This window comes from Crinia signifera, chromosome 7 (genome assembly GCF_055691185.1).
Source record: "Crinia signifera chromosome 7, ASM5569118v1, whole genome shotgun sequence".
Taxonomy (NCBI): Eukaryota; Metazoa; Chordata; class Amphibia; order Anura; family Myobatrachidae; genus Crinia; species Crinia signifera.
Window position 1 is genome coordinate 66,572,756 of NC_139223.1, and position 19,630 is coordinate 66,592,385.

Here is a 19,630-nt window from a genome sequence, read left to right on the forward strand (position 1 = left end):
AGCGGCTGCTGAAACTCTCCTCTCCGGGCTTCTCCCGGAGAGGAGAATAACAAAGTTGGCAACCCTGTTCTATGTTGCATTGTATGTACAGTTTTTTTTGTTGTTTTCTATGTTCAACTTAGCCTGTTTTTACGGTTATAAATCAAGTTAAAAATGGTACTTCCTCATCTTTGCAGCCACAGCTTACGCTATGGAACTTATATAGCATACAGCGAGCCGCAATGGTTATTTTGGGGTCCACGCCAAGACGAGGAAGTACCTTGAAAATATTTACAAATAGCAGATTGTGAGTTGCTGCAATAAGTTAATGCTTCATTTTTTCCCCCCTCACTAATTTTTTTTTTTATTTCCCTCAAAACATGAATCATATATCCAATGTGTGTGTAAACTGTAAGCCTCCAACAAACTTAATAGAAGGATTATTTATAATTTCATTAGCGTATTATATTATTAAGTAGACAGTTTATTGAAATATATAAAGAAACATCGGTTAACATCGGTTTTAGAGTACCAATGTTTAGGTCTAAATTATGTTTTCTAACCAATGTTGAAAAACATCATTCAACTGATATTTTCTTTTGATGTCCCATCCCTGACCCTGAGACGTACATTGAGTGAAAAAATAAAATAAGTAATCGGTTCCCATCATCGATGGCTGAAAACTATTTGGACTTTCACTATCGATGTGCAAAACTAAAGCACTAGGTTCAAACCATCGATGTTTTGCGAACATCGATAGTCTATGGCCTCCCTAGCACTATACACAGCGCTGGTAGATACTGCTATCCATGCCGATGCTGAAGTCTTTTGCAATTCAAATAATAACTGTCAACTTACTGGGTACAGTGTGGTGATTGGCTGCCATAGCGAAGTTTATGCACGACTCAACCAGTCAGAGCGCGTATACTTCGGCGTTCCTAGGCAGCCCTTGTGTCGCGGTGTATGCTGGGAGCGGCTATTTATGTCCTCATCCAGCGAGCGTCAGGCACACAGGCAGTTGTTGTGGTGAGCGTTGTGTAGCTGAGGGCGGTGTGTGCTGTGAGATACACAATGGCGGAGGGCGACAACAAGAGCACTAATCAGCTGGTAAGTACTGTATACCCGTTCAGTAAAGGCAGTACCGTCATTATGGGGTGCTTGCTTCCAGGTACCATATGGGCCTGACATTGTGCATCCTGGCATCTGCACCCCTTTTGCCAGGCTGAGCTTAATGCTTATTATTACCTGTGTCATACACAGTGTGCCCCTCCTGTGTGTTCTACAGTAGGTTCCTGGAAATATTGCAGCCATATGCATTTATGATGTAATGCCCGGGATTTCATGATGATGCATTGGGACTGCTAGTCATGCTTACTGCCTGCCACAGGAACAGGGTTTGCAGGTATATAATCTGCTTTCGCTAGGCCGACATTTATGTCAACATGTGTAAAATATCAAAACCGACATGACACGCTGACAGTGAAGGTAGCAATAACCTGTAAGGATTTTACCCGTGCCCCTCCAATTGTTAAGGGACTACATGTTCCAGTATGCCCTAGTAGTTGCATGGTTTCAGTTAATATGGAAACTGTTATGTTATTTCCAGTCATCTCTGCATCTGACCATAGAACTGGATTTGATGCAGATTGCTACCAAATGGCACTACCCTTGCCAGCCTCCAATGCCTTTTGCAAGACTTCTGGCTACTGAAACCTTTATGCCATGACACAAGCAGCATGTCCTGTATCACACTAGTCTTTCTTTCCCTTGCCTAGTACTATGCTGCTGTGCTTGTGTGTAGTAATGCTCCCAGGATGTAACCGGAGAGGATGTAAATCTTGTCCTGCAGCCCCAATAGCTGCAGCAGATGTGTTGTAGTGAGGATGACTTGCCTGCTTTGTGACAGGGCAGGCGGCAAGCAGGGAGGTGTCTGTTATCTGATTGTTTACATGGCTTCACAGTACTGGGTAGGTAACAGGATTGCAACGGATTTAGGCAGCCGTGGCGATAACTGGCGGTTGATGGTCTTGTGAAATTGGCAGCTGTTTAGTTTTAGCTCGTTGTTTTCCCATATGTAATTGTTCAGTAAAATCTAATGCTAGAAGTTGTCCTGAAATGCCTAATTTTCCCAAATTCCAGCAGACCTACAAACGCTAGCACACATTAAATGAGTATGTGAACAGACAACACAAACTCTTGCCTCTATTATTATTATTATTATTATTATTATTATTATAATAATAATAGTTTTAGTGTGTGTTGTTTTTTATTTTTTTTATTTTACTATTTTTTGCAGAAAAGAAGATCGTATACAATTCAAAATTGGCAGTGCTGTAACAAAAATAGCAGTGGTCAATATAAAGCAAATATGGGGAACAATACATCAAACATGTATGATAACAGACTAGTACAATGAGGCTAAAATCCAGTGGCAAGGACTAAAGGTGCCCATACACGTACCAATTATCCGGTACTTTTTGTGCTAAAATAGCATTGCATCGCATGCACAGCGATGCTATTTTAGCACAAAAAGTACCGGGTAATCAGTACGTGTATGGGCACCTTTACACAGATCAAGTACATATTACGCCCCCTGAGCCAACCTGGGAAGGAACGCATGTGATCCCAGCCAAACTTGCTTGACTTTAGAGCGGAGTGACCTTTCCAGCCAAATAAAGGAAAGGCAGGAGTGTACTTTAGTTTGTTTTTATAGTTTCTATCACTGAGCACCCTCCGTGAGGGGAAAGCGTGTTTAGCATGTCGACCCGGTAATTTGCCTTTTAACACTGTTTTTTTTTTTCAGTGGGAACACGTCAACCCGTGTCAAAATTCCCGGGTCTCCAACCCTGCTTTTTATCCATGTTTGAGTTCCGGATATGCAGACACGGCTTGACCCGTTCACATTGCAAAAAAAAACCAACATGTTAAAAGGCAAATTACCGGGTAGAACTGCTTCAACCGGGAATTTGACTTTTAAAATGCTGGGTAAAAGCCATGTTTTTCACACTCTCCTTGTGAACATGGCTTAACGTTGTCTAGGTGGAGGTACTGATGGCTGCTTGACAATATCTAGGTCGACACTATATGAGTGACCTGGGTATGTTACTTACTTCTGAACTGATGCTGATTTTAGTTCTACCAGCTATACCCCTATTTATACTGTATTTTTCAACACACCCTGTACGTTACCTCGTAATTTTTTTGTTTGCTTTGTACGGCGCTGCGGACACTTTGCGGCGCCTTATAAATAAACGTACTACTACTATGTTATACACATAAAGGGGGAAATTTACTAAAGGAAAGCACATCAATATGAATAGCCGTATTTTCGGGATAGTAAATGTAAAAAATAAGTGTATTTCTGGATACAAATACACCTAATTTTTTTACAAATTTCCTTTAGTAAATTTCCCCCAGTGTATCTACTAGGTGTCTTTTTTTATATTTTTTTTGGTGGGGTTAAATAATTGGGGCCGTTCATCTTAAGGTGCATACACACTGCACGTTTCTAGCCCGTCTATGCGATTTTCCCAGGGGTGGGCAGCTTTAGCAGGACACTGAAAAGCCATCCACCCCATCACTCATTGGCTGGTAATACAGCAGGTAAGTGGCCGGGCCAGCGATGATGCGGGTGCCGGGCTGTACACAATGCACGGCTTTTGAGCTGAAAGCAGCTCAAATTGCAAAACTGAGCTACTGTCAGCTCAAAATTGCCCAGTGTGTATCGGCATTTAGCTGCCACTCCTAGCTTTTCCGATACGCCGATTGGTGGACATCAATCAGGGAATCTGGCAATGTTAAAAATCCACTTCTTGATGTTAATTGTTGGAGATTTTCCGTACCCAGGCATTGGCAGAACAATAAAAGCTTAATGTATGGGTCCCATAAGTAGGAACTGGACATAGCCATGTGGAAGCTGCCACCAGGCTATTCTGTGATATGGTCATGCAGTTGACCCTATTTATGTTGACATGCATTGGGTCAACCACTGAATGTCGACACATGAAATGTCAAAATGGCTAAGGTCAACACAAGCATTCGGTCGGTGTCAATAGGTCAACATGAGTTTTTACATTTCTTGAGCCGGCATGTGCCAACAGGTTATATTTCATGCCCTACCATCCAATATGGGGTGGGAGAATAAAATGGTGTGCCCAAAGCATGGCGTGCGCAGTGGTACACTTTGGTGGTGTCTGTGTCGACACCACATTCAGGACAAAAAGTAAAAAAAAAACTCAAAAAGCCCTTCCAACCCTGATCGACCTAATATGGGTTGACCCTTACCCGCTATTCCATTCCTCGTTTGCTTAAGTCTTATTGGTGCATACTGTGTATCTGCTGCTGCAGCACCTCTCTGGTGGGGGTGGTTCGGTGTCCTGCAGATAGATTTCACAATTGTTTTCATTTTTTGGGGACTTTTTTCATACATCACCATCCATGTCGACATAGAGGTAGAATATAATAGTGAGGCACCATGTCCAAAGCATAGGGAGTGAAGCGGGCTGTGTCAGGGAAAGCCTTACTCATGGATGATCCGTGTCAACATTGACACCCCAAAAACTGTGAAAAGCTCTTAACATTTAGACCATGTCGACCTTTTGCTGTTGACCTTTCTAGACACTGTATATCTATCCATCCACAAGCAGGCTGTTCATAGTTCCTCCTGGTCAGGTGTTCAGAGGAGCAGGTACAGCAGGGCAGTCGGGTGAATTAGAGGGTTACTGTAACTCTTGCATACAGGTTGCAGGGTATGATCAAGGCCTATTGACGCGATAGGTTTTCTTCTGGAATAATATCATTGTAGTGATGTACGGACAGATTGACCATTTTGTACAGGTTTTGTTGGCATGGGGTAACAAATAAATAACTAATCCTGGACTGGGGACTTTAGTTTCAGGTTAATTTATTTAATATTCTCACCGTGCTGCCAAGATGGGAGGATACACAGCAACCATCCCCTTCCTGGTGCCAAGTGTATTCTCTCCCAGGACACCTGATTACAGGCACTACTGCAGACCTCTCCAGTGGGCTGGTTGCACAGGTCTACTTGTTGCTGATCATGATTGCTGTAGTGTTGCACTTTAGTTTATGTAATGCTGTGTACACACTGTTAGATCTTGTGTTAGATTTTGACTATATAGCCAAAATCGAATTGAATGGACATCAAACGGCTTTCAGCTGCATTTGATGCCGTTTCAATCCGGATGCATGCTCGCGTTTAGTGTGAATCAAACCGTAATATAGACACTGTCTAGGGCAGATCTGTACTATATAGTCCAGTTCAAATGCGTTTTGCTTGCCGTTCGATTCAATCTGAATTGCAAGCAAAATCGCACAGTGTGTACACGCCTTAACTCCTAAGAGGCACTCCGGAAATCATTATGCTTCCATTGCCTCTCCTATAGACCGCCAGGATTTTTAAAAGTAGCAATTTTTGTATTGTCAAAAGTTGCAGTTTTAAAAATGTTAAACATTGTCAGTATCCCCATGTACTGGCAACATGTGCACCTGTTGTTATATTAGGTTATGGAAACTCTCTATCAATAGACTGTACAAATTATTTCAGATGATGGACTTATGTAGGGTACACACCACGACGACCCGCTCGCGATGCACATCATGAGCGGGTCGTCAGTGTCTCGTCCGACCCGCTCACGGTGACGCGCGGGGGGGGGACGACCCGCTCACGATGTGCACCGTGAGTGGGTCCGATCCGATGGCGACCCGCACCCGGCTGTACGGTCGTCATTGAGATCCTACCTGCAGCAGGTAGGATCTGAATAACGACTGACCACGGATCGGGATCGGACCAGAACAGGGAAAAAAAGGGCCCAATCTACCTACAATCTACATCCAATTGGTCAGAATTGGATCTAGATTGAGGGGATCGGGCCCTAGTCGTCCTGGTGTGTACCCAGCATAAGTTTTATACTTTATCAATCATTTTTGATTGTACATTGCAAGTACAACTTTGATGAGATGATCCTATTGTTACATTTTCTTGTGTTATGACCAGTGGACTTGTGCAAAGTACATCATGCACGTTACTGTGGATCGCATCTTTCTCTGTTACATGTCATTTTGCAGGCATGCTGCAGTTGCCTCTGAGGGGTGTACAAACTGAGAAAATCTGGCAGGAGATTTTGACTAGTCAAAATCTTCCTATTTTTCTCCTGCTTAGTCAATATTGTCTAGCATAGATTGACTGTGCAGGCAAGGCAATTTTGAGTAGATCAGACTATCATTCCTTATAGGGCCTACACACACAAGTCGCTTAGAAAATGCCCCTACATAGGTGGGTGTGTGTGGGGGGGGGGGCTAAACGACAGCAATGGGTCTGTGACCATCAATCTTGCTGATTGCCAGTGTTCTCCACCAGATAACACTGGTGCTGAGCGACAGCGCTGCAGCAGAGCTGACCTTGTATAGCTAGGAAACCCTACACCCATCGCTATGTGTGTAGGGCCCATTAGACAAAATCACTTAGACAAAATATCCAGTGCATCGAGTCAAAATTGTCCATTGGCCAATATCTCGCCATGTGTACAGCCATTGAGTTCCCTGATCAGTGACCTTGCTCCAATGTCTAATTATTAGGATACCTGAGGCTGTTGTATTAATGCCACACATGCAACTAATTTGTAATTTGACCAATATAGTATTTGTTACACATATAGCCTGGTTCCCAGAGCTAGTACGACCATTTCTGAATGTCTGGATTTGGAGAACAGTGTTTTTCCAGCAATTAATGAATCCTGAGCTAGATTGTAAGCTCCTCCGAGCAGGGCCCTCTTTCCCTCCTGTTGTCAAAGCCCACTTCTCTTCACATTTCACTCACAGCTCTCCTATACTCCAACACTCAGTAACCATCTTCGTCTGCATACTCATCTCCATCATTGGCCTCAAGCCTCTAGTTTAGGGGTGGGCAACGGTGGCTCTCCAGGTGCTTGTGAACTGCACATCCCAGCATGCCTTGCCTTAGTTTTGGTATTTGGCCATGCTGATGCGGGGCATTCTGGGATGTGTGGTTCGTCGGCGGCTGGGGGGGCCGCTTGTTGCCCACCCCTGCTATAGTTGTATGTTGATTGAGTCCTCAATACTTATATTTAAGCTGTAATGTGTATTGAACTGTGGTGCTTTTAATTTGTACTCTATTTTTGTTATTTATTCAATGTTATGCCAAGTTTTGTTTCCCTGTATTGTTCCTTTGTACGGCGCTGCAAAACACTTGTGGCGCCTTTATAAATAAAATAATAATAATAATCCTGGACAAATTTCTCTATATTCTCCTACACTGGATCCATTAGTTATAAGGTTCCCCTGTATTCAAGAAACCAGCACCAGCTGAGTGAGTGAAGTATGACTGCAGGGAGCCTGATGGAGGGTTATTGTTGCCTGATAAATACAGATGTGCTAATTTAGTTAGAAAATGTAGATAAGGTTGTGAAGATAACCTGGTACTGTCTCTAATTACCAATGCAGAAATATAAAGTTGTATAAATAAGGGAGAAAGGCTCCCTACTAACTGCTCTATCTCTGGGTGAAAGCACTTGAGGGTGGTATGAAGTGTTTAAAGAGTGGCGATATTGCCCATGGCAACAAATCAGCTGCGGCCTATAATTTTACAGAATGCCCTTAACTATTACTGCAAAGCTGATTGGTTGCCATGAACAGAGTCTCCACTGTTTCATACATCTCCACCTGTCTCGCAGCCTGTTTTATGTAAATACAGGTCGAGTATCCCGTATCCCGTATCCAAATATCCGTTATCCGAATTATTCCGAAATACAGACATTCCAGAAAGTGCAAAAAAATTTTTTTTTTGCTAAAAACTCACTGGGGACATATGTAACAGCATCACTGGGGACATGATATGTAACTGGCACTATATATGTACAAGACAATGATTGCTTGGCATTCAAATTCAGTGCTGAGATAGTACACACATTTTGTTTCACGTTTTGAAACCTTGTTTTTTGAACAATTAAAATATGTTTGTGTGTATTTTATGTGGTAATAAAATATATTTGTGTGTATATTATGTGTTTATACAGCATAAATGCAAGATACTTCAAAATACATCATTGAAATATTAAAATATTCCGAAATACGGAATAATCCATTATCCAAAATTCTCCTGGTCCCGAGCATTTTGGATACGGGATACTCAACCTGTATACTGTATTAGCAAGGGTAAAAATATCCTGTCTATGTGTGAAGTAGGGTGACCACCTCATCCCTTTAATTCTGGACACATATATTCATTACACAGGTTCTGTGGCTGGCTGACTTCAAGACTCCATTTCACCTGGATTTAATCAGCCACAGAATCTGTGTAATTAATATATGTCCAGAATTGAATGGATTAGGTGGTAACTCTACTAGTGTGAAGACTTAAGCCCTGTACACAGAGCGTGATTTTAGCCATTATCGCTGAGCGTGCTCCTGCGACCAGCGGCTTCCCTCGGCAATCAGCTGTTTCTCCCTGCAGTGTCTGCCCCCCTTACCTTTAACATAAAATACTTGTTGAGCTTCCTCTCTCATCTTGTCTTCCCTTTGCAGGCTGCAGAGACTGCTATCCTTGAAGAGCATTTCCAGGGATGGGGAGAGGTGGTCCTGCTTACTGATCGTGTCCTTCGCTGGGAGAAGCCATGGTTTCCAGCTGCGATAATGGGAGCAGTGTCTTTTGTGTTTCTGTAAGTAAATGTGTGTGTTGTGTTTTTTTTTTTTTAATGAACCCATTTTATGTCTTGTCACACCCCGAGCAATCTCTACCTGTGTAATCTGGCTAGATGTGTGGACAGTCTCGCACCTGGCAGTTAGGCAAAGCTGCAGCACTACCAGATCTATGATAGGTTAGAATCTTGAACGTGGTGAATAATGTGTCGGCTACCTTACAGAAGTGGTCCTCTTTACCACTCCAGACTTGGATGTGTGCTATGGAATATAATCCATGGATTTATAAACACTGCACCCCCAACATTAAGGTTCTGTTATATTGGATCTACAGTGTCTAGGTCAACAGTCAAATGGTGCTCAACTTTTGGTTGACATGGACAAAATGTTGACAAATTTTTTGCGTGTTTATCGACCTAGGTCAACATGGACACCGTATGAGTGTGCTGCATGCTACAGGCACTATTATAATCTAACTCTATACCCACGTGGATGGTAAAGTATAAACAAGTTGTTGCAACAAAATAAACTAAAAACTCATGTCGACCTAATGTATGTCAACTTTTTGACTGGCAACTTAGACACTGTAGATCTAATGCCTGGATACCTAACACTACACACTTACTGCAGCAAGCTACTGTCAGCCCTCCCCTACTCACTCTAAGGCAGTGGCGTAGGGGGGCGTCGCCGCCGCCCCGCCAAGCACCCCTGCCCTGCCGCCTATGCAACCCCCCCCCCCCAATCCCCCACAGACTTACCTATCGCGCTGGTCCCGGCGGCTCCGTTCTTCAGCTGAGGACCACCACAAAATGGCCGCCCCCACACAGCAGACAGTTTCAGAGAACTGTGCTATATGGGGGCGGCCATTTTGTGGTGGTCCTCAGCAGAAGAACGGAGCCGCCGGGACCAGCGCAATAGGTAAGTTGGGGGGGGGTTTAACTATAGCACCGGCGCCCCCCCGCGCGGTGGCGGGGGCTGCGTTGCTATAGTTACGCCGCTGCTCTAAGGTATTGTGCGGTTATTCCATTCAATCAGTGTCTGCATACATAATGTGATCTAGTAAACTGATAAGTATTTTGGTTTGGCAACGCTAGATTAGATGTAGACCTTCTAATCGTTGCCATGATGCGTATGTATGCATGGTCTGCTGTGCTGATTCATACCTCCTCTTAGGCCCGTGAAATTGCATGGCCAGCGTTTAGTTAAGATGCCGCTCAATTAAGAGTGAAATCCCGCATTGCAAATGGTTGTGTACAGCTGCACATCCATTCCCGGCCGAGTGAATATGTTCAAAACCCATCGTAACAGGCTCCCCATAGTGCACAAGTCCTCACAGGCACCATGTAGCCCTGGACTTACTCGGCGGTGCAATGGGGAAAAAGGCATATCCGCCCTGGAGCGGACGTCCCACACCCTCTTCTAAAACGCTCAGGGACGCCTTGCGATTACTTGGATGCTCCCAGCATTCTTTCTGGCACGCCAGCGTTTCTTTTAACTAAACAGACTGTTGCCACACCCCCCAGACGCCTACTTCCTGTTAATCACCTTGCAAATGGCGTGCATAGAGAAATAGTATCTTCTCAGGATGGCCTCACACGAGTACTGTACGCATGCGCAGTGTATTAATAATAGTCCATTGTGCGATCAGGTCTGAATCATACCCTGTGTTTGAGCAGGATTATGGTTGTCCGCACAGACTAAGGCATATATTCAATGCCGTGGGCGAGCGGTGACTGCGAGCAGGACTTTTTGCTCGCAGTCACCGCTCACCCTGTCAGTATTCAACTGACCCCCCTCATTCGCAAATTCCCCCTCGCTCCGTTTTTTGAGCGAGGGGGAATTTGCGAATGTGCCTCCAAAAGCTGCGAGAGCCGAGGCTAATTACAGCGAGTTTGCTGCACTAGCCTCGGCTCTCGCAGTTTAGGGGAATTCTCGCAGTTCTGTGACGGCGAGGATTCCCCCGGAACGTTGCATAGTGCGAGCGGCCGGCGCGGGGGTTAAACTGCGAGGATCACTGGTTTTCTGTGATCCTCGCAGTTTAACCCCCTCGCACCAGCATTGAATACTGCACTAATAGTTATATCTATTTCAGTTTTTCCAGATGATATGTAGTTCCTATTTAGATATATAGATATGTAGTATGTATCTCTTTAGGTTCTGGAGGTGCTCCCTGGGAATATATTTACAGATACTTGACAAAAGAAGAAAAGAATTCCCAATTCAACTGATTTAAATTATGTTGTTTTTGAGAGTTTCCACCAACAAAAATAGAATTAAAATATACCTTTTTATTTGAATCAATTTAAAAATGCTGCAAGCCAGCGAAGTATAGACAAACAAGTTTGATGTGCATAATCAAAGAAAATAAAGTGATTAGAATATTGCACTGTGTGTGTTGATTATTCTGTTCTTGTGTACGTATCAATATGAAAAGCCACTAGGATATATTTTTCAATATTTTGCAAATGGGTTGCTAACACTTGAAACAATGTTGCTTGGATACTGTGAGGGAACCACTTTGATACAATGTGTGTACAGCTATGAGAGCATCTTAAATCTCCTAGTGTGTTGCCAGATAGTGGTGCTATTAATTGCACCTGATTTTATTAAAGTGTGTACACACTATCCAATTTGTTTCCACCTATACAGTAAATGTAACCGATTGTAAAGTCACTCTGTCAGAGTAACTGTGTTCATTTACCAATTAAACACTGCTAATAAACATTTGTGCATAGGTTAAATCATACATTGATATCTTGTTATAATACTACAGCAATATTGATAATGGCACCCTTTTATATTCCAGGGTACACACTATCCAATAAATCGGTCCCACGTGTACTGGGAGTGAGATCACTGTGTTTAGCATTAGTCAGATATTGCTGTAGTTTAGCGCATGGATAATTTCACATGTTTAATACAATGTTATAATGTCACAAAGCAGTATTAATGATTGTGTGTTTATTGATTGAGGGATACACACTGTTCAATTAGTTAGCCCCACGTGTAAGTTCAATGTCAGACGTTTATAGTCAAAATAGCAGTGTTTGGCAACTGTAATATATTAAGTTATTATGGTGGTCTGTGTCTGTTAAATCCTGAAGCTTCCCTACCCAGACTCCATACCATCCTGGACGATTATGCAAAAATATCGTACTATAAATTGAATACCTCTAAAACTGAGGCTCTCCCACTTAATGTTCCCCCTATGACATTAGCCTTACTTAAAGATCGTTACAAATATGCATGGCAGATGCGCTCTATTCGGTATTTAGGTGTACACTTAGCCAGAGATGTTGACCTGGTCGAGTGTAATTTCACGTCCCTGCTCTGCTCATTTGAGAAGTTAATAAAAGAGTGGCTTCTCCACGAAATCTCGTGGCTGGGACGCATAGCAGCTGCTAAGATGGTGTTGCTCCCTAAACTGATGTATCTATTTCGTGCCATCCCACGTTCTATACCCAAATCCCTTAGTCTTCGAGCCACACAGGTGTTTTCACGATATATTTAGAAGGGCTCTAAGCCCCGCATCGCTAAGCACATTTTAGTTCTGCCGAAACACTCCGGAGGGGTAGCTTATCCCGACATTGATAGTTACCACTCTGCTTGTATCCTTAGTCAGGCACGGGATTGGTTTTCCGTTACATCTCCCAAACCCTGGGTCCTAATAGAAAGATCCTTTGTAGAAAAGTACGACCTTACTGACTTATTGTTACTCCCTAAGCTAGCTGTCCCATATTGGGAGGGCCCTGGAGTCGCAATCAGGACCACTCTGCGTGCCTGGCATACAGTAATTTAAGCAGATTCCGACGTGTCCCTACCGACCCCCAGCCTTCCTATTAAAACTCTTGCCAACCTCATTCTAGATCTTCGTCTAGACTCCTGGACAGAGAAAGGCATAACCTGTTTGAAGGATATTTTCGGTACAGACTCCTTACTCCCCTTTTCCCAACTACAGTCTCAATTTGATATCCCTAAAGGTGATTTTTTTAAATATCTACAAATACGCCACTGGCTATCCACATATATGGTTAAACCATCTACTATTCCATGTCTACCCACTGCTATGCATTTTAGATTGACCTCCCCTAATCACAGAGGGGGTATATCTCGGTGGTACCAACACATTGTTTTATTGGGGAAGAAGGGTAAATTAACTTCTCAAACTAAATGGGAAAGAGATTTGTCTAGAGTGCTTCAGGATACCGAGTGGGACTCGATCTCAATATCCTGTTTTAAGGTATCGAAATGCCTCCAACACTGTGAAATGTTTTATAAGCTATGCCATAGGGCCTACTTTACCCCACAGCGGCTGCACCTTATCTGGCCTTCGACATCATGTCTCTGTTGGAGAAACTGTGGGGGCAATGGGACAATTCTACATATCTTCTGGGATTGCCCAGTTCTGCGGCCGTTGTGGATCGAAGTATTCTCCCTCATAAATGACGTTCTTAGGATGTCTGTCCCTATTGATCCCGTAGTGGCTCTGTTCCACCACACCCAGATTCCTCTCCTAAGCTGCGAAAGATACATCATGGGACATATCCTGATTTCCACCAAAGCTGCCATTGGGCAACTGTGGAAATCCCACTCTATACCTAGTATACAAACTATTATTAACAATACTCACAAGCATTTTGTATTTGAGACGGCTGGTTGTGGATACTCCTCCTCCCCTTCCTCAATTCATATAAAGTGGTATAAATGGAGTGAATACTGGGAGAGACAGGGTCAATCTACCATGAGTAGCGACCATGTTGATATATCGGCTTTACAATCGCCTGAGTGTGGCGATTCACCTTAATTGTTCCCAATGTCAGTATGAAGTGCGCGATATATATACATGTTTTGTTTTTTTGTTTTGTTTTGTGCCCCCTTGTCATCATTACTCCCTTCTGTGTCTGTGTTGTCTTGTCTCGTTTTGTATGGTTTTCTTCTCCACCCTTTTGTATACAGGCTTAGATTTTGTGGGGTTACACATATAGTTATCGTTCTATAACCTTCAGTAATTTTTTTGTATCATTCCTGTATGTGTTTACCATATAAGCTATTACTGTTGTATGTATTTTCATACTTCTATATGTTTTATACTCAATAAACATTTAATATTTAAAAAAAAAAAAAAAAGTTATTATGGTGGTATAGATGGCACAGTTGTGTGACTATCGTCACAGTTTATTATAGTGTTAATACACTCTGTAATATAAGCAGTTTCAATGAAGGTTGCTTATGTCAAAATGACCGTTTTTTGCGGCTTATTAGGTAGCGTAACAGAATAATTCACAAATTATCTTACCATAACTGGGATAATCCCATCAACACACAGTACAATTTGAAGTTTTTAAAATAAAAAAAGAAAGTGCAGCATCACTCCTTAGGTAGTGGAGTGAGCTGCATGCCAATGCGCATTTCGCGTCAGCTTTTTCACAGGCAAAAAAAAACAAAAACCTGTGTTGCAAGCATGCGTGTGACAGACACAGGCACACTAGTCGCCCCATCCATGACACTATGCGTACACATGGCTATATTGCTTTTCTGAATAACCAGTGGGGTCCAGTCGGTAAATGGGGGCTTGTTTGTAATTTCTGCATTTTTAAATCAAAAAAAGGTTTTACTAAAAATGTATTTCTCTTACAGAATGATCTATTACTTGGACCCATCAGTTCTTTCTGGTGTATCCTGTTTCGTTATGTGTTTCTGCCTGGCTGACTATCTTGTTCCAGCATTGGCTCCCAGGATTTTTGGCTCCAACCAATGGTTTGTAGCTTTGTTTCCCCAAAATCTGTATTGTTAAACTTATTCTGGAGAAGATCACGTGGACCTCAGAACCCAAACAGCAGGACGTCTTATGGAGTAGTGTAGGCCTGGCCAACCTGGAGTTCTCTAGCTGTTGGGAAGCTACACATCTGTATGCCACACCATTTTAGCATTCCCTAGTATCAAAACTGTGGAAGGGCATGCTGGGACTTGTAGGTTCGCAACAGCTGGAGAGCCACAGGTTAGCTAGGCCTGGAGTAGTGTACAGATGGAGATGTGTTTATCCAGCCCATCTGCATCCGGCCTTGGTGCGGCATTTACCAAAGCTCGCAGAGTATGGGGCTTGCATGCGTTTGAGCCACTCGTGGCAACGGATGTGCACGTGTCCCTGTCTCGGCGAACGTAACGCTCTGGTGGGCTGACTAGATAACTACGCCTCCATATGTATGCTATGCAACAATCGTGCCATTAGTAACTTTTTTTTTTTTTTTTCTGTACAAAAGACTACCTAGTTTCTTGAGTTTGTTCTGCCCGAGTTTAATGTACTCTGGAAGTTTCAATTAGCAGCTAGCTTTGTAATGTGAAATCCCATGTTACATTAACACACACACATCGTGCTCCTGACTTCCTCGCAGTCAATAAGAAATGCCATTGTGCTTGTGTTGCGCTATAACTTTATAGTGTGCGACCTAAAGATGTGTCCACTAACATCTAGCCTCTAGTAACTGCATGCTGGGGTGACCGAGGGTCTCTTTGTGCAACTTCTTCCATTAAAGGGTCTTCTTAAACAGTGACTAGAGCACACAAGCAGCTTTTAATGATTCTAATGATATGCAACATACCTATATTCTGTAAGTGATCATGCCTGCATATGAATTGATGTGCTGCTGTGTTTCTCCCCCCCCCCCCCCCCCCCAAAAAAAAAGGAGCAGGGAACTGTACATTCTGGAAAGGGTTGTAGTGGCTAAATGGTGGAATGTATTACTAGAGCCAAACTGGCACCTTGTGCTTACTGATGAAGATTACTTTTTAATGTTTAGGCCATGGGTCTTCAAACTGCAGCCCTCCAGATGTTGTGAAACTACAAATCCCAGCATGCCTTGCCACAGTTTTGCTATAAGGGAGTGTTAAAACTGTGGCAAGGCATGCTGGGATTTGTAGTTTCACAACACCTGGAGGGCCACAATTTGAAGACCCATGGTTTAGGCCATCATTTACCCAAACAAAATCTTCCCATGTAAAGGCAATCCTATGTTCTTGCTAGGATTAAGAATTTGGAGGTAATTCAAAGATGGAGGCAGTTTTTATCGCAGCTGTGTCTTTGCACACTACTCTAAATCATTCCACAACACTTTACAAAACATATTTAAGAATTAACTTCAGTCCCTGCCCAGTGGAGCTTACAATCTGTATTCCTGCCACATGTACATACGCACGCACACTATGGTTAATTTTTGTTGGGTGGTAATTAACCTGCCAGATTATCTATATAGATAATAACATTTCTGTTTATTTTAGCAGTTTCTTGAAGATATTTTGAGTCAAATGTAACAATGTGTTGCAAACCAGTCATTCATGTTCTAACCTAAAATGGAGTTGTCTGGTGAATACTATGGGTATGATTGGGCTAATTAATATACAGGAAGGTGGGTGTTAGTAAATGGCCTATATCTTGGTATAGATAGATCTCTATATATTTTCTCATTATCTTTCTAGATCTCCTTTTTTTCCTTCTAGAAGTCTCTGGCATAATAATGATCATGTGCGTCTATTGTTTCATCTTAACCCGTTATGTGACTCTTCTGTTACTGTAGGACCACAGAACAGCAGCAGAGGCTGCATGAAATTTGCAGCAACCTCGTGAAAACCCGGCGACGGATTATTGGCTGGTGGAAACGCCTCTTTGTCCTAAAGGAGGAGAAGCCTAAAATGGTAGGACTATTTGTCAAGCAGAATTCTCTGCGCTCTTAATCCTGTTCTTATATTCATATGTTGCCCATTTGTCTTAACATTATTTAACCATTATTGCTTAATGTATATGAGCTATGTTGTGCTCAGGTCATTAATCTCATTTTGTTTTTCTCCATCCAGTATTTCATGTCAATGATATCTGCTCTTGCTGTTGTTGCTTGGATTGGACAACAGGTTCATAACCTCTTCCTAACATACCTCATTGGTAAGTGTTGCCTAAAATATCTGGGGATAGAGGGGTGGGCCTTGGTTTAGTCCTACATGATGATTGGACATTCCGTGCAATATAACTAAATGTGCTATGATTTAGCTTACATGGGCTCTTTCTGCTTATAAGAAGGGTTTTAGGATCTCTTAGTGGATTTATGGATTTCTACTAAAAATCAGTGTACCCACAATGTATAGTCATTTACACAATATGATTTATTCTACATACTACTATAGATTACATTCTTGTTTCCTCCCTTATTTGGAATCAGTGCCATCCCTGGGCGTCTTATTTTAGACAAGCCTTCACGTGTGTGTGTGTGTGTGTGTGTGTGTGTGTGTGTGTTTCTATAATGTCTGTCCAGGAGCTTTATTCAGAAATCCTTCTGAAGTTTCCACCCATCTAAGGAAAACCTTAATCCAACAAGTTAAAGCTATGTACAAATAGGAGACGCACAACTGTTCCATTTACCTTAACCCTTTCAAGTCCAACGTCTAGTCAGGCTAAACGGCTCTAGCGCTAGTAGCAGATCCAGTGGTGAGCCATTAACAATATTCAACATTCAATGTTTGAATTGCAAAAAAAAAAAAAACAATTTGGACTGCAATAGGTTTAAAATAGAAAAGATTAGAAGAAATACCATCTGAGGTAATGTCCTTTAGCAATTGATGGGAACACTGGCCATTCTTTCCTAATGAACTCCAGACACGCATTCACTTCCAGAGATCAAACCCTGAGCCCCCAAAGCTATAGGTGCTGATCCAGAGTTGGATGTACAGCAAAAAAAACATGTTCCACTGCAAGGAATTCAACAGAATAAGACCACTTTATTTGTAAACACCTCCCCCCCCCCTGCACCGGTGAACAGTCTTTCTATAGGGTTTTAACAGGACCTAGGCTGGATGAGCAATGTTACCTGGGTTCTTCCCAGGTGCAAGCCTTTTTCACAAAGCTGCAACCCAGTTTTTTGTGGCAGTGGAAAATCGGTATAAATGTAATTGCTTCTGCTGTGTGTGTGTGTGTATTCTGCTGGTCAGCAATGACTGAGGCCTCCTTACTGACTGAAGTGTGAGAACCCCTGTGTTCAGGGCCTATTACAATTATCCAAAGCTAACCCACTGCCTAGACCAGACTGTGGTCCTGCTAGTGTGGAATATCATTTAGTTTTTTTTTTTGTTTTTTTTTGGTGTTCTTGTATGATCCGCTCAGTGCAACATGAATTATGTTAACAGAAGCTTTTTCTTGCATTGCAGTGAGTTTTGTGCTGTTGGTTCCTGGTCTTAACAAACATGGAATTATTACAAGATTTGTAGGCATGGGAAAGCGTGAAATAAACAAACTGATCAAGCAAAAGGAGAAAAAGAATGAATAAGAAGAAAATAATTTTGCTAAATACAATACTAAACCTTCCATGGGAGCATTTTCTTGTTGACTGTTTTGGGATAAGACTGGTCTGTCCTTTCATGTTCCCCAATTCAGTTCCTTCCCCAGTTACTGCCAATGCTGTTCCTTTTTAAACTTGTTGCACTGAAATCTTAAGTCTTTCTGATGTGTACAAAGTCCATATCCCTGTGTGCGTTTTACAAACTGCTGTAATCCTGGTCTTGTCCTGAATCCAAAATCTTTCCTTTTACACATTTTTATGTCCCCTTCTGTAAATATTTATTTTTGTGTATTGTCTTGGATCTTTTTTTTTTGCAAAGTAAATGTGTGTTTCTGTCAGTGGATGTAATAAAATCTAGAATATACAAGTGTCTCGGCAGCTCATTTTGTCACCCTCTTCTATTTTTCTGGAGGCTTTGTTTGACTATTTGATTAAAAAAAAAAAACGTAATGTGGTTTTAAATCATCCAACCCACTAAATGTAAAGCTTTTATCCAACTGGATTGCTGTAGAACAACCAATCAGAGGCAACCAATGTGGCCAAGCAATCAGAGGCAATTAGCCAAAAAATCTGTTATGGTAAAGAGCCGATTACCATGCAAAAAAAATGGGCATGGCCTACCTCTCACAAGGCCACGCCCCATATTGAAATGAGTTGTGGCTAGATACAAGCAGCTCCTTTATGCTATACTAGTAAGCCCGCTCCAAGCAAAAGCTTCCAAAGCTAGTCTGCTATCTTCTGTGTGTATATTTAATCTTGTGACCCCTCAGTTTCAAACTAGCAGCACATTTATGCTTTTTATCTTTATTTTAAACCAGCAGCCCAGTTAATGTATTTATAACACCTTGTGATACACTTATTTTAATCCTAGCAACCTGTTTAAGCACTACAAAATGCCAAATGAGACTCTACCTACTATATTATTCTTACAGCAATCAATTGCAGGCTAAGCCTACAGCTGAATCAGTCCCCACCACTAGTGACTAAAATAACTTACAAGCCTAGCAAAGAAGCTGGTCCAGTAAGGGGAGAGCAGCATAAACACACCACTGAGGAACTGTAATAAAAATTGTCACTCAAAGCTTCCTCCCTGGCACCTATTAACATCTTATACAATTTTTAAGAGGGCTGGGTTTACCAAGGTGGGAAAGGCAAACCCAGCCCCACTGTCTCACCAAGGAACTTGGCGGTGAGACAGGGGCAGATGGAAGAGCTAGCAGCCGCTGTTAAGAGACCGCAGTAATTTTGCGCTACGCCGTTATGTGCCGGCTCGCGCACACCTGTGGCACTACCGCTTGCCTCCTGACTGTATATAGCCAGTTTGTCAGACACACTTGTTCAGCAGCCAAATGGAGCATATAAATTCTATGCTGGTCCAGATAAAGGCTAAAGCCATCAAAATATGGTTTTAACTCTTAGAAGGCAAGCTCCAAGAACCCACATTTGCCATTTTCACAGTCCCTGTAGAACCCTATGGGGGCTGCTTATCTGTTGTAGTACCCTCTTAATACATTAGAAGGAGATTTAATATAGTGATCGCTACAAAAAATAAGTCTCCTGCGTTGGTCCCATATGGTGGCTCATGAATTTGCTAGTTTATGGACCTCTATGTGTACTTCTTTATAGAAGTAAAGCTACAGTGAGGTAAAAGAGCT

General features: G+C 42.3%; 1 protein-coding gene across 1 annotated transcript; it reads left to right on the plus strand.

Annotated features, from left to right (window-relative positions):
- Positions 1-929: 929 nt before the first annotated feature.
- Positions 930-18,342, plus strand: ARL6IP1 (ARL6 interacting reticulophagy regulator 1). The gene is made up of 6 exons (XM_083153283.1): positions 930-1,086; positions 8,542-8,675; positions 14,293-14,412; positions 16,227-16,344; positions 16,504-16,588; positions 17,845-18,342. Exons 1-6 carry the CDS (start codon positions 1,051-1,053, stop codon positions 17,961-17,963), a joined length of 612 nt encoding a protein of 203 aa, XP_083009409.1. The 5' UTR covers positions 930-1,050; the 3' UTR covers positions 17,964-18,342.
- The last annotated feature ends 1,288 nt before the right edge of the window (positions 18,343-19,630 follow it).

What these genes read in the sequence shown, in the direction of transcription:
- ARL6IP1 (XM_083153283.1), top strand. Translation starts at nt 1,051, where the DNA reads ATGGCGGAGGGCGACAACAAGAGCACTAATCAGCTG. An exon ending in ACAAGAGCACTAATCAGCTG is followed by an intron (nt 1,087 to 8,541) that starts GTAAGTACTGTA and finishes TTCCCTTTGCAG; the next exon opens with GCTGCAGAGACTGCTATCCT. An exon ending in ATTTTTGGCTCCAACCAATG is followed by an intron (nt 14,413 to 16,226) that starts GTTTGTAGCTTT and finishes CTGTTACTGTAG; the next exon opens with GACCACAGAACAGCAGCAGA.